The sequence below is a fragment of the Oncorhynchus tshawytscha genome, linkage group LG14 (assembly GCF_018296145.1).
Source record: "Oncorhynchus tshawytscha isolate Ot180627B linkage group LG14, Otsh_v2.0, whole genome shotgun sequence".
In the NCBI taxonomy this organism is placed as follows: domain Eukaryota; kingdom Metazoa; phylum Chordata; class Actinopteri; order Salmoniformes; family Salmonidae; genus Oncorhynchus; species Oncorhynchus tshawytscha.
Window position 1 is genome coordinate 58,737,636 of NC_056442.1, and position 15,000 is coordinate 58,752,635.

Here is a 15,000-nt window from a genome sequence, read left to right on the forward strand (position 1 = left end):
GTGGAGGCTATATACAGGGGTACCGGTACAGAGTCAATGTGGAGGCTATATACAGGGGTACTGGTACAGAGTCAATGTGGAGGCTATATACAGGGTGTTACGGTACAGAGTCAATGTGGAGGCTATATACAGGGGGTACCGGTACAGAGTCAATGTGGAGGCTATATACAGGGGTACTGGTACAGAGTCAATGTGGAGGCTATATACAGGGGTACCAGTACAGAGTCAATGTGGAGGCTATATACAGGGTGTACCAGTACAGAGTCAATGTGGAGGCTATATACAGGGGTACCAGTACAGAGTCAATGTGGAGGCTATATACAGGGGGTACCAGTACAGAGTCAATGTGGAGGCTATATACAGGGGGTACCAGTACAGAGTCAATGTGGAGGCTATATACAGGGGGTACCAGTACAGAGTCAATGTGGAGGCTATATACAGGGGGTACTGGTACCCCCCCCCATTCAGCTGAAAAGGTGGCGCGGGGAATTCAAAAATATTCTTTAGCAATATTTAACTTTAACACAATAACAAGTCCAATACAGCAAATGAAAGATAAACATCTGGTTCATCTATCCATCATGTCCGATTTTTTTAATGTTTTACAGCGAAAACACAACATATATTTATGTTAGACCACCACCAAAAAAAAAAAAAAACACAGCCATTTTTCCCAGCCAAAGATAGTCACAAAAGCAGAATTAGAGATAAAATGAATCACTAACCTTTGATAATCTTCATCAGATGACACTCATATGACATCATGTTACACAATACATTTATGTTTTGTTCGATAATATGCATATTTATATCCACAAATCTCGGTTTACATTGACGCCATGTTCAGAAATGCCTCCAAAATATCCGGAGGAATTATAGAAAGCTACGCCAGATAACAGAGATACTCATCATAAACTTTGACGAAAGATACATGTTCTACATATATAATTAAAGATACACTGGTTCGTAATGCAACCGCTGTGTCAGATTTCTTTTAAACGTTACGAAAAAAGCCTACCATGCAATATTCTGAGACGGCGCTAAGACGCAAATATATTTCTCCGCCATGTTGGAGTCAACAGAAATACGAAATTACATCATAAATATTCCCTTACCTTTGGTGATCTTTCATCAGAATGCAGTGCAAGGAGTCCTAGTTCCACAATACATTGTTGTTTTGTTCCATAATGTCCAATACTAGTGTCCAATTAGCTGCATTTGCTAGCACTTTCAGCTCACATGCCCAAAAGCTGACGCTGGTCCAGACGAACTCGGACGAAAACTTCAAAAATATATATTCCAGGTCGAATAAACTGGTCAAACTAAGTAGAGAATCAATCTTCAGGATGTTATTATCATAAATATCCAATAACGTTCCAACCCGATCATACGTTTTCATCTGCAGCCAAATGGAACAATGGTGACACCCACAGAGAAAAATGCGCAACAGGGAAATTGCATTCTGCCAGGACAGAGACTCATTCCCCTCCCATTCGGTCAAAGTTCACACCCGAGGCTCCATTCCGCATTCTACTGAATGAGGACATCTAGTGGAAGGCGTAGGAAGTGCTAACAGATCCATATCTTATTTGGAAGTGAGGAGGCGATGACTTAAAATTAGACACTCATTCAGAATTACACTTCCTGTTTGGAAGATTGCCTGCCCTGTGAGTTCTGTTATACTCACAGACATAATTCAAACAGTTTTAGAAACTTCAGAGTGTTTTCTATCCAATAGTAATAATAATACGCATATATTAGCAATCTAGGACAGAGTAGGATGCAGTTACTATGGGCACGCAATTCATCCAAAGTGAAATTACTGCCCCCTATCCTCAACAAGTTAAGGAGACTTTTGGACTTAGACTTGGCGCTCCGGTACCGCTTGCAGTGCGGTAGAAACGGCAGCTCTACCCTTCAGCTCAGTGCGGATGTTGCCTGTAATCCATGGCTTCTGGTTGGGGTATGCACGTACAGTCACTGTGGGGACGACGTCCTCAATGCACTTATTGATAAAGCCAGTGACTGACTGAAGTGGTGTATTCCTCAATGTCATCTGAAAAATCACGGGAACATATTCCAGTCTGTGCTAACAAAACAGTCCTGTAGCTTAGCATCTCGTGTCATCTGACCACTTCCTTATTGAGTGAGTCACTGGTACTTCCTGCTTTAGTTTTTTCTTGTTAGCAGGAATCAGGAGGATAGAGTTGTGGTCAAGATTTACCATATGGAGGGCGAGAGAGCTTTGTATGCATCTCTGGTAAATTGTGTAGTCTACAGCTTATCACGAGATACTCTTACCTCAGGCAAGAAAAACCTTGAGACTTCCTTCATATTAGATTTTGTGCACCAGCTGTTATTGACAAATAGACACAGACCACTACCCCTTATCTTACCGAAGGCCATTCTATCTTGGCGACGCCCCGAAAACCCAGCCAGTTGTATGTTTACATGTCGTCGTTCAGCCACGACTCTGAGAAACAACATAAGATATTACCGTTTTTAAATGTCCCGTTGGTAGGATAGTCTTGATTGGACCTCATCCGTTTTGTTATCCAATGATTTTGCACGTTGGCTAATAGGACTGATGGTAGAGGGGGGGGGGGTTTACTCCCTTCTATGTGAATCTGACCATATAGATGGGTCTGTGTTCTAATGGTGTGATGTCGTGGATGCTGTGATGTCGTGGATGCTGTGATGTCGTGGATGCTGTGATGTCGTGGATGCTGTGATGTCGTGGATGCTGTGATGTCGTGGATGCTGTGATGTCGTGGATGCTGTGATGTCGTGGATGCTGTGATGTCGTGGATGCTGTGATGTCGTGGATGCTGTGATGTCGTGGATGCTGTGATGTCGTGGATGCTGTGATGTCATGGATGCTATGTCTTGTTCACCTGACAGACTGCTACTATGAAGATGCCTTTCAGTATTGCTGAACCCAGCAAGGAAGCCAGGTATGCTATTACATCATCATTCTGTATCATGGTCCTGTATCGTCATTCTCTATCGTGGTCCTGTATCGTCATTCTGTATCGTCATTCTGTATCGTGGTCCTGTATCGTCATTCTCTATCGTGGTCCTGTATCGTCATTCTGTATCATGGTCCTGTATCGTCATTCTCTATCGTGGTCCTGTATCGTGGTCCTGTCCTGATCCTGGTTTTACATAGTAGCATGATAGGTGTTGTTTTACTGGGTCAGTCATAGTAGTATGATAGGTGTTGTTTTACTGGGTCAGTCATAGTAGTATGATTGGTGTTGTTGTACAGGGTCAGTCATAGTAGTATGATAGGTGTTGTTGTACAGGGTCAGTCATAGTAGTATGATAGGTGTTGTTTTACTGGGTCAGTCATAGTAGTATGATAGGTGTTGTTTTACTGGGTCAGTCATAGTACTATGATAGGTGTTGTTTTACTGGGTCAGTCATAGTAGTATGATAGGTGTTGTTGTACAGGGTCAGTCATAGTACTATGATAGGTGTTGTTTTACTGGGTCAGTCATAGTAGTATGATAGGTGTTGTTTTACCGGGTCAGTCATAGTACTATGATAGGTGTTGTTTTACTGGGTCAGTCATAGTAGTATGATAGGTGTTGTTGTACAGGGTCAGTCATAGTAGTACGATAGGTGTTGTTTTACAGGGTTACCATACCAATCCAGCCTCGTGACCGATGTTGTGTGTGTGTGTGCGTGTGCGCAGGATGTTGGAGCAGCTGAGGAAGCAGCAGGGTTCAGTCCTCCACCCAGACTACAGCTCTTCCTTCCAGTGTTTTGAAGACACCCTGACCCGCCTGGTGCCTTACCACCTCTACCAGGGCACCGCCACCGCACCACACGACTACCACAGAGGTACACACACCCTGACCCGCCTGGTGCCTTATCACCTCTACCAGGGCACCGCCACCGCACCATACGACTACCATAGAGGTACACACACCTGACCCGCCTGGTGCCTTACCACCTCTACCAGGGCACCGCCACCGCACCACACGACTACCACAGAGGTACACACCTGACCCGCCTGGTGCCTTATCACCTCTACCAGGGCACCGCCACCGCACCATACAACTACCATAGAGGTACACACACCCTGACCCGCCTGGTGCCCTACCACCTCTACCAGGGCACCACACGACTACCACAGAGGTACACACACCCTGACCCGCCTGGTGCCCTACCACCTCTACCAGGGCACCACACGACTACCACAGAGGTACACACACCCTGACCCGCCTGGTGCCCTAACACCTCTACCAGGGCACTGCCACCCCACCACACAACTACCACAGAGGTACACACACTTGTTTTTCTATCCTCGTGGGGACCTAAAATGTATTTCCATCTAAAATCCCGTTTTTCCCTAATCCCTAAACCGAACCCCTAACCCTGTGCATAACCCCTAAACCTTTTTGTAACCCTAACGCCTAACCATGCACATAACCCTAACCCCTAACCCTGTACATAACCCTAACACCTAACCCTGAACATAACCCTAAACCTGACCCCTAACCCTGTACATAACCCCTAGCCCTGTACATAACCCTAACACCTAACCATGCACATAACCCTAAACCTGACCCCTAACCCTGAACATAACCCTAACACCTAACCCTGTACATAACCCTAACACCTAACCCTGTACATAACCCTAACACCTAACCCTGTACATAACCCTAACACCTAACCCTGTACATAACCCTAACACCTAACCCTGTACATAACCCTAACACCTAACCCTGTACATAACCCTAACACCTAACCCTGAACATAACCCTAAACCTGACCCCTAACCCTGTACATAACCCTAACACCTAACCATGCACATAAACCTGACCCCTAACCCTGAACATAAACCTAAACCTGACCCCTAACCCTGAACATAACCCTAACACCTAACCCTGAACATAACCCTAACACCTAACCCTGAACATAACCCTAACACCTAACCCTGAACATAACCCTAACACCTAACCCTGAACATAACCCTAACACCTAACCCTGTACATAACCCTAACACCTAACCCTGTACATAACCCTAACACCTAACCCTGAACATAACCCTAACACCTAACCCTGTACATAACCCTAACACCTAACCCTGTACATAACCCCTAACCCTGTACATAACCCTAACACCTAACCCTGTACATAACCCCTAACCCTGTACATAACCCCTAACCCTGTACATAACCCCTAACCCTGTACATAACCCCTAACCCTGTACATAACCCCTAACCCTGTACATAACCCCTAACACCTAACCCTGTACATAACACCTAACCCTGTACATAACCCTAACACCTAACCCTGTACATAACCCCTAACCCTGAACATAACCCTAACCCTGAACATAACCCTAACACCTAACCCTGTACATAACCCTAACACCTAACCCTGTACATAACCCTAACACCTAACCCTGTACATAACACCTAACCCTGTACATAACACCTAACCCTGTACATAACCCCTAACCCTGTACATAACCCCTAACCCTGTACATAACCCCTAACACCTAACCCTGTACATAACCCTAACACCTAACCCTGTACATAACCCTAACACCTAACCCTGAACATAACCCTAAACCACCCCTAACCCTGTACATAACCCTAAACCTGACCCCTAACCCTGAACATAACCCTAAACCTGACCCCTAACCCTGAACATAACCCTAACACCTAACCCTGAACATAACCCTAACCCTGAACATAACCCTAACACCTAACCCTGAACATAACCCTAACACCTAACCCTGAACATAACCCTAACACCTAACCCTGAACATAACCCTAACACCTAACCCTAACACCTAACCCTGAACATAACCCTAACACCTAACCCTGAACATAACCCTAACACCTAACCCTGAACATAACCCTAACACCTAACCCTGTACATAACCTAACACCTAACCCTGTACATAACCCTAACACCTAACCCTGTACATAACCCTAACACTAACCCTGTACATAACCCTAACCCTAACCCTGTACATAACCCTAACACCTAACCCTGTACATAACCCTAACACCTAACCCTGTACATAACCCTAACACCTAACCCTGTACATAACCCTAACACCTAACCCTGAACATAACCCTAACACCTAACCCTGAACATAACCCTAACACCTAACCCTGAACATAACCCTAACACCTAACCCTGAACATAACCCTAACACCTAACCCTGAACATAACCCTAACACCTAACCCTGAACATAACCCTAACACCTAACCCTGAACATAACCCTAACACCTAACCCTGAACATAACCCTAACACCTAACCCTGAACATAACCCTAACACCTAACCCTGAACATAACCCTAACACCTAACCCTGAACATAACCCTAACACCTAACCCTGAACATAACCCTAACACCTAACCCTGAACATAACCCTAACACCTAACCCTGAACATAACCCTAACACCTAACCCTGAACATAACCCTAACACCTAACCCTGAACATAACCCTAACACCTAACCCTGTACATAACCCTAACAACACCTAACACTAACCCTGTACATAACCCTAACACCTAACCCTGTACATAACCCTAACACCTAACCCTGTACATAACCCCTAACCCTGTACATAACCCCTAACCCTGTACATAACCCCTAACCCTGTACATAACCCCTAACCCTGAACATAACCCTAACACCTAACCCTGTACATAACCCTAACACCTAACCCTGTACATAACCCTAACACCTAACCCTGTACATAACCCCTAACCCTGAACATAACCCTAACCCTGAACATAACCCTAACACCTAACCCTGTACATAACCCTAACACCTAACCCTGTACATAACCCTAACACCTAACCCTGTACATAACCCTAACACCTAACCCTGTACATAACCCCTAACCCTGTACATAACCCCTAACCCTGTACATAACCCTAACACCTAACCCTGTACATAACCCCTAACACCTAACCCTGTACATAACCCCTAACACCTAACCCTGTACATAACCCCTAACCCTGTACATAACCCCTAACCCTAACCCTGTACATAACCCCTAACACCTAACCCTGTACATAACCCTAACACCTAACCCTGTACATAACCCCTAACACCTAACCCTGTACATAACCCCTAACACCTAACCCTGTACATAACCCCTAACCCCTAACCCTGTACATAACCCCTAACACCTAACCCTGTACATAACACCTAACCCTGTACATAATAACCCCTAACCCTGTACATAACCCTAACACCTAACCCTGTACATAACCCCTAACACCTAACCCTGTACATAACCCTAACCCCTAACCCTGTACATAACCCTAACACCTAACCCTGTACATAACCCTAACCCTGTACATAACCCTAACCCTAACCCTGTACATAACCCTAACCCCTAACCCTGTACATAACCCTAACCCTGTACATAACACCTAACCCTGTACATAACCCCTAACCCTGTACATAACCCCTAACCCTGTACATAACCCCTAACACCTAACCCTGTACATAACCCTAACCCCTAACCCTGTACATAACCCCTAACACCTAACCCTGTACATAACCCTAACCCTGTACCTAACCCCTAACCCTGTACATAACCCCTAACCCTGTACACAACCCTAAACCTGACCCCTAAATTTAGAATAGCCTTTGTCCTTGAGGGGATGTGGGAGAAGTTTCCTTGTTTTACGTTATGTGATTTCAGGTCCCCATGAGGATAGAAGGACAAGGACCCCCCCTCCCTTACACCTATTGGGACAGTGACACATTCTTTTGGGGGGCTCTGTACTCCAGCACTTTGGATTTAAAATGATACAATGACTATGATATTAAAGTGCAGGACTGTCAGCTTTAATTTGAGGGTATTTTCATCCATATCAGGTGAACCGTTTAGAGATAACAGCCCTTTTGGTACACAGTCCCCCTGTTTTAGAGGACCCAAAGTATTGGGACACATTACCTTAAAAATGTGTTTTAAAGTAGTCAAAAGTTTAGTATTTGTTCCCATATTCATAGCATGCAATGACTACTGAAAAATTATGAGTGAGGAAGATAGACGCACAAATATCATAGCCCCCAAAAATGCTAACCTCCCCTGTTATTGTAATGGTGAGAGGTTAGCATGTCTTGGGGGTATGATATAAAATGCTAACCTCTCCTGTTATTGTAATGGTGAGAGGTTAGCATTTTATATCATAGCCCCCAAAAATGCTAACCTCCCCTGTTATTGTAATGGTGAGAGGTTAGCATGTCTTGGGGGTATGATATAAAATGCTAACCTCTCCTGTTATTGTAATGGTGAGAGGTTAGCATGTCTTGGGGGTATGATATAAAATGCTAACCTCCCCTGTTATTGTAATGGTGAGAGGTTAGCATGTCTTGGGGGTATGATATAAAATGCTAACCTCTCCTGTTATTGTAATGGTGAGAGGTTAGCATGTCTTGGGGGTATGATATAAAATGCTAACCTCCCCTGTTATTCTAATGGTGAGAGGTTAGCATGTCTTGGGGGTATGATATAAAATGCTAACCTCCCCTGTTATTGTAATGGTGAGAGGTTAGCATGTCTTGGGGGTATGATATAAAATGCTAACCTCCCTGTTATTGTAATGGTGAGAGGTTAGCATGTCTTGGGGTATGATATAAAATGCTAACCTCCCTGTTATTGTAATGGTGAGAGGTTAGCATGTCTTGGGGGTATGATATAAAATGCTAACCTCCCCTGTTATTGTAATGGTGAGAGGTTAGCATGTCTTGGGGGTATGATATAAAATGCTAACCTCCCCTGTTATTGTAATGGTGAGAGGTTAGCATGTCTTGGGGGTATGATATAAAATGCTAACCTCCCCTGTTATTGTAATGGTGAGAGGTTAGCATGTCTTGGGGTTATGATATAAAATGCTAACCTCCCCTGTTATTCTAATGGTGAGAGGTTAGCATGTCTTGGAGGGTATGATATAAAATGCTAACCTCTCCTGTTATTCTAATGGTGAGAGGTTAGCATGTCTTGGGGGGTATGATATAAAATGCTAACCTCTCCTGTTATTCTAATGGTGAGAGGTTAGCATGTCTTGGGGGGTATGATATAAAATGCTAACCTCTCCTGTTATTGTAATGGTGAGAGGTTAGCATGTCTTGGGGGTATGATATAAAATGCTAACCTCTCCTGTTATTCTAATAGTGAGAGGTTAGCATGTCTTGGGGGTATGATATAAAATGCTAACCTCTCCTGTTATTCTAATAGTGAGAGGTTAGCATGTCTTGGGGGTATGATATAAAATGCTAACCTCTCCTGTTATTCTAATGGTGAGAGGTTAGCATGTCTTGGGGGTATGATATAAAATGCTAACCTCTCCTGTTATTCTAATGGTGAGAGGTTAGCATGTCTTGGGGGTATGATATAAAATGCTAACCTCTCCTGTTATTCTAATGGTGAGAGGTTAGCATGTCTTGGGGGGTATGATATAAAATGCTAACCTCTCCTGTTATTCTAATAGTGAGAGGTTAGCATGTCTTGGGGGTATGATATAAAATGCTAACCTCCCTGTTATTCTAATAGTGAGAGGTTAGCATGTCTTGGGGGTATGATATAAAATGCTAACCTCCCTGTTATTCTAATAGTGAGAGGTTAGCATGTCTTGGGGGTATGATATAAAATGCTAACCTCTCCTGTTATTCTAATGGTGAGAGGTTAGCATGTCTTGGGGGTATGATATAAAATGCTAACCTCCCTGTTATTCTAATGGTGAGAGGTTAGCATGTCTTGGGGGTATGATATAAAATGCTAACCTCTCCTGTTATTCTAATGGTGAGAGGTTAGCATGTCTTGGGGGTATGATATAAAATGCTAACCTCTCCTGTTATTCTAATGGTGAGAGGTTAGCATGTCTTGGGGGTATGATATAAAATGCTAACCTCCCTGTTATTGTAATGGTGAGAGGTTAGCATGTCTTGGGGGTATGATATAAAATGCTAACCTCCCTGTTATTGTAATGGTGAGAGGTTAGCATGTCTTGGGGGGTATGATATAAAATGCTAACCTCTCCTGTTATTCTAATGGTGAGAGGTTAGCATGTCTTGGGGGGTATGATATAAAATGCTAACCTCCCCTGTTATTGTAATGGTGAGAGGTTAGCATGTCTTGGGAGGTATGATATAAAATGCTAACCTCCCCTGTTATTGTAATGGTGAGAGGTTAGCATGTCTTGGAGGCATGATATTTGAGCGTCTAACTTTCTTGATTCATTATTCACCATTCGTTCAGGACTCTCTGTAATCAGGGTAGCAACCACATTAATGTAGAAGTGTTTAGAAACATTTTCTATTGGGCACAAAATAATCTGAAACACAACCAAAACAAACAGAAAATGCATCCAACAAGTTTGTAGAGTCACCAGCTTCATGTAATCATTGCGTGCTATGAATATGGGACAAAATACTACACTTTTGACTACTTTAATACACATGTGAATGTGTCCCAATACTTTGGGTCCTCTAAAACAGGGGGACTGTGTACCAAAAGGGCTGTTATCTCTAAACGGTTCACCTGATATGGATGAAAATACCCTCAAATTAAAGCTGACAGTCCTGTACTTTAACCTCAGTCATTGTATAATTCCCAAAATGCTGGAGTACAGAGCCATAACAACAACAAATATGTCACTGTCCCAATACTTTGGGTGTTCACCTTCCGTGCCTTCGGAAAGTATTCAGACCCCTTTATCCACATTGTGTTACGTTACAGCCTTATTCTAAAATGGATTAAGTTGTTTTTTCCCCCTCATCAATCTACACACAATACCCCATAATGACATCACAATACCCCATAATGACATCACAATACCCCATAATGACATCACAATACCCAATAATTACAAAGCAAAAACAGGTTTTTATTAGTGATGCACCGATATGCCATTTTTGGCCGATATCCGATTATTTTTCTTTCCAAAAACAAACCAATACCGATAACCGATATTTAACATTTTAGCGGCCTTTCCAGTACAGTTTAATAGTTAACACACACACATGGATGCAGCGGTCTAAGGCACTGCATCTCAGTGCTAGAGGTGTCGCTACAGTCTGGTTCGAATCCGGGCTGTATCACATCCGGACGTGATTGGGAGTCCCATAGGGTGGCGCACAATTGGCCCAGCATCGTCCGGGCTGTCATTAACTGACTTGTCTCGTTAAATAAAGGTTACACACACACACCACACTGACCAAAAAGTTATTTTGTTGGTATTTACGTGTGTCCCCATTACCAGTAAAACATCATCAAAACCTATTTCTATCACTTAACTTGCTGTGCTGTTTAATTCTCAACCAGGATTTCTATGGGACGCCATTTGGGTCTTCTTTGTCAAAAAAGATACACTTCAAATAACACTATAACACAACATAATCTGTTTCAGTAGCTATAGTTAGCTAGCTAATATAGCTAGGTGTTATCATCTAAAATATCCCTAATTTATACGACAGTTTTCATTTGATTAATGGTGGTCGGACCCATCCGAAATCCTGAAGCTAGCCACAATGAGGATTAGCCACAATAGTGGACTTTGGTTAGCCTTCAAATAAAAGTATGGCGTAATTCTACTATTTGTATTAATTTGCATCACAGTCTACCCTGCCACCTCTACACTCTAACCACTAGGCTACCTGCAGCCTCTACACTCTAACCACTAGGCTACCTGCAGCCTCTACACTCTAACCACTAGGCTACCTGCCACCTCTACACTCTAACCACTAGGCTACCCTGCCACCTCTACACTCTAACCACTAGGCTACCCTGCAGCCTCTACACTCTAACCACTAGTCTACCCTAGCCACCCTGCCACCTCTACACTCTAACCACTAGGCTACCTGCCTCCTCTACACTCTAACCACTAGTCTACCCTGCCACCTCTACACTCTAACCACTAGGCTACCTGCCACCTCTACACTCTAACCACTAGTCTACCCTGCCACCTCTACACTCTAACCACTAGGCTACCTGCCGCCTCTACACTCTAACCACTAGTCTACCCTGCCGCCTCTACACTCTAACCACTAGGCTACCTGCCACCTCTACACTCTAACCACTAGGCTACCTGCCACCTCTACACTCTAACCACTAGGCTACCCTGCCACCTCTAACACTCTAACCACTAGGCTACCTACCGCCTCTACACTCTAACCACTAGGCTACCTGCCGCCTCTACACTCTAACCACTAGGCTACCTACCTACACTCTAACCACTAGGCTACCTACACTCTAACCACTAGGCTACCTAACCACTAGTCTACCCTCCACACTCTAAACCACTAGCCTACCTACCGCCTCCTACACTCTAACCACTAGGCTACCCTGCCACCTCTACACTCTAACCACTAGGCTACCTACCGCCTCTACACTCTAACCACTAGTCTACCCTGCCACCTCTACACTCTAACCACTAGGCTACCCTGCCGCCTCTACACTCTAACCACTAGTCTACCCTGCCACCTCTACACTCTAACCACTAGGCTACCTACCGCCTCTACACTCTAACCACTAGTCTACTCTAACCCTGCCTCCTCTACACTCTAACCACTAGGCTACCTGCCTCCTCTACACTCTAACCACTAGGCTACCCTGCCGCCTCTACACTCTAACCACTAGTCTACCCTGCCACCTCTACACTCTAACCACTAGGCTGCCGCTGAGGATTTGTATTCATTTTAGAATGGAGCTGTAACTTAACAATGTGGGGAAAAAGTCAAGGGGTCTGAATACTTTCCGAAGGCACAATACACAGTACCAGTCAAACGTTTGGACTACTCATTCAAGGGTTTTTCTTTATTTTCACTATTTTCTACATTGTAGGATAGTAGTGAATGCATCAAAACTGTGAAATAACACTGGAATCATGTATGCCAAGAGTGGTGCAAAGCTGTCATCAAGGCAACGGGTGGCTACTTTGAAGAATCTCAATTATATAAAATATATTTTGATTTGTTGAACATTTTTTTTGGTTACTACATGATTCCATATGTGTTATGTCATAGGTTTGATGTCTTCACTATTATTCTACAATGTAGAGTAGGTGTGTCCAAACATTTCACTGTTAACTAACTGTGTGTAAATTTATGTCTACTGCAACTTGACAAGAGAGCATGAGAAAATTAGTTTTGATCAGTTAACTTTTGACTGTGTGTGTGTGTAAATATTTATTTATTTTTGTAAATATTTGTTGCTCGGTGGTGTTGCTAGTCGTCTGTTCCTTTGCCAAAATTCCGTCTTATTTTTTAAATAACATGTTTTCATCACTTTATTTCATATATATTCATATATATATTCATATATATTCATACATATATTTCATATATATTCATACATATTTCATATATATTCATACATATATTTCATATATATTCATATATATATTTCATATATATTCATACATATATTTCATATATATTCATACATATATTTCATATATATTCCATATATATTCATACATATATTTCATATATATTCATACATATATTTCATATATATTCATACATATATTTCATATATATTCATACATATATTCATATATATTCATACATATATTTCATATATATTCATACATATATTTCATATATATTCATACATATATTTCATATATATTTCATATATATTCATACATATATTTCATATATTCATACATATATTTCATATATATTCATACATATATTCATATATATTCATACATATATTTCATATTTATATATCAACAATAAAACATTCTCATGCTCTTTGTCTCGTTGCAGCAGACGTATAAGTGAGCAATATGTTTGGGACATCGAATCACATTAAAAATTAGAATACATAGAGAATCGTGAGGTCCCTGGTAATTCCCAGCCCTAATGTGTATGGTCGGGAGTGACCACATGACCTGACCAGAAACTCCAAGCACTAATGTGTATGGTCAGGAGTGACCACATGACCTGACCAGAAACTCCAAGCACTAATGTGTATGGTCAGGAGTGACCACATGACCTGACCAGAAACTCCAAGCACTAATGTGTATGGTCGGGAGTGACCACATGACCTGACCAGAAACTCCAAGCACTAATATGTATGGTCGGGAGTGACCACATGACCTGACCAGAAACTCCAAGCACTAATGTGTATGGTCGGGAGTGACCACATGACCTGACCAGAAACTCCAGCGTTTGATTACACATGTTCCATTCTCTCCCTCTCTGCCCCCCTCAGTGGATGATGAGTTTGAGAGTGTTTCCAGCCAGCTCTTGAAGAGAACGCAGGCCATGCTGGATAAATACAGACACCTGCTTTTTGAAGAGTCAACAGTAAGTCATTAATATTATATTACCTTATTATCAACAGTAAGTCATTAATATTATATTACCTTATTATCAACAGTAAGTCATTAATATTATATTACCTTATTATCAACAGTAAGTCATTAATATTATATTACCTTATTATCAACAGTAAGTCATTAATATTATATTACCTTATTATCAACAGTAAGTCATTCATATTATATTACCTTATTATCAACAGTAAGTCATTCATATTATATTACTTTATTATCAACAGTAAGTCATTCATATTATATTACTTTATTATCAACAGTAAGTCATTCATATTATATTACCTTATTATCAACAGTAAGTCATTCATATTATATTACCTTATTATCAACAGTAAGTCATTCATATTATATTACTTTATTATCAACAGTAAGTCATTCATATTATATTACCTTATTATCAACAGTAAGTCATTCATATTATATTACCTTATTATCAACAGTAAGTCATTAGTATTATATTACCTTATTATCAACAGTAAGTCATTAATATTATTTTTAGGTTATTATCAACTGTAAGTAATTAATATTATATTACCTTATTATCAACAGTAAGTCATTAATATTATATTGCCTTATTATCAACAGTAAGTCATTAATATTATATTACCTTATTATCAACAGTAAGTCATTCATATTATATTACTTTATTATCAACAGTAAGTCATT

General features: G+C 41.7%; 1 protein-coding gene across 1 annotated transcript in view; it reads left to right on the top strand.

The window, feature by feature from the left end:
• Positions 1 to 15,000, top strand: part of bicra (BRD4 interacting chromatin remodeling complex associated protein) — a 67,925-nt gene that overhangs the window by 34,249 nt on the left and 18,676 nt on the right. Inside the window, exons 12-14 of the mRNA XM_042296584.1 lie at positions 2,902 to 2,954; positions 3,698 to 3,846; positions 14,211 to 14,305. Coding sequence (XP_042152518.1) covers positions 2,902 to 2,954; positions 3,698 to 3,846; positions 14,211 to 14,305 — 297 coding nt within the window. The remainder of the gene's footprint in view (positions 1 to 2,901; positions 2,955 to 3,697; positions 3,847 to 14,210; positions 14,306 to 15,000) is intronic.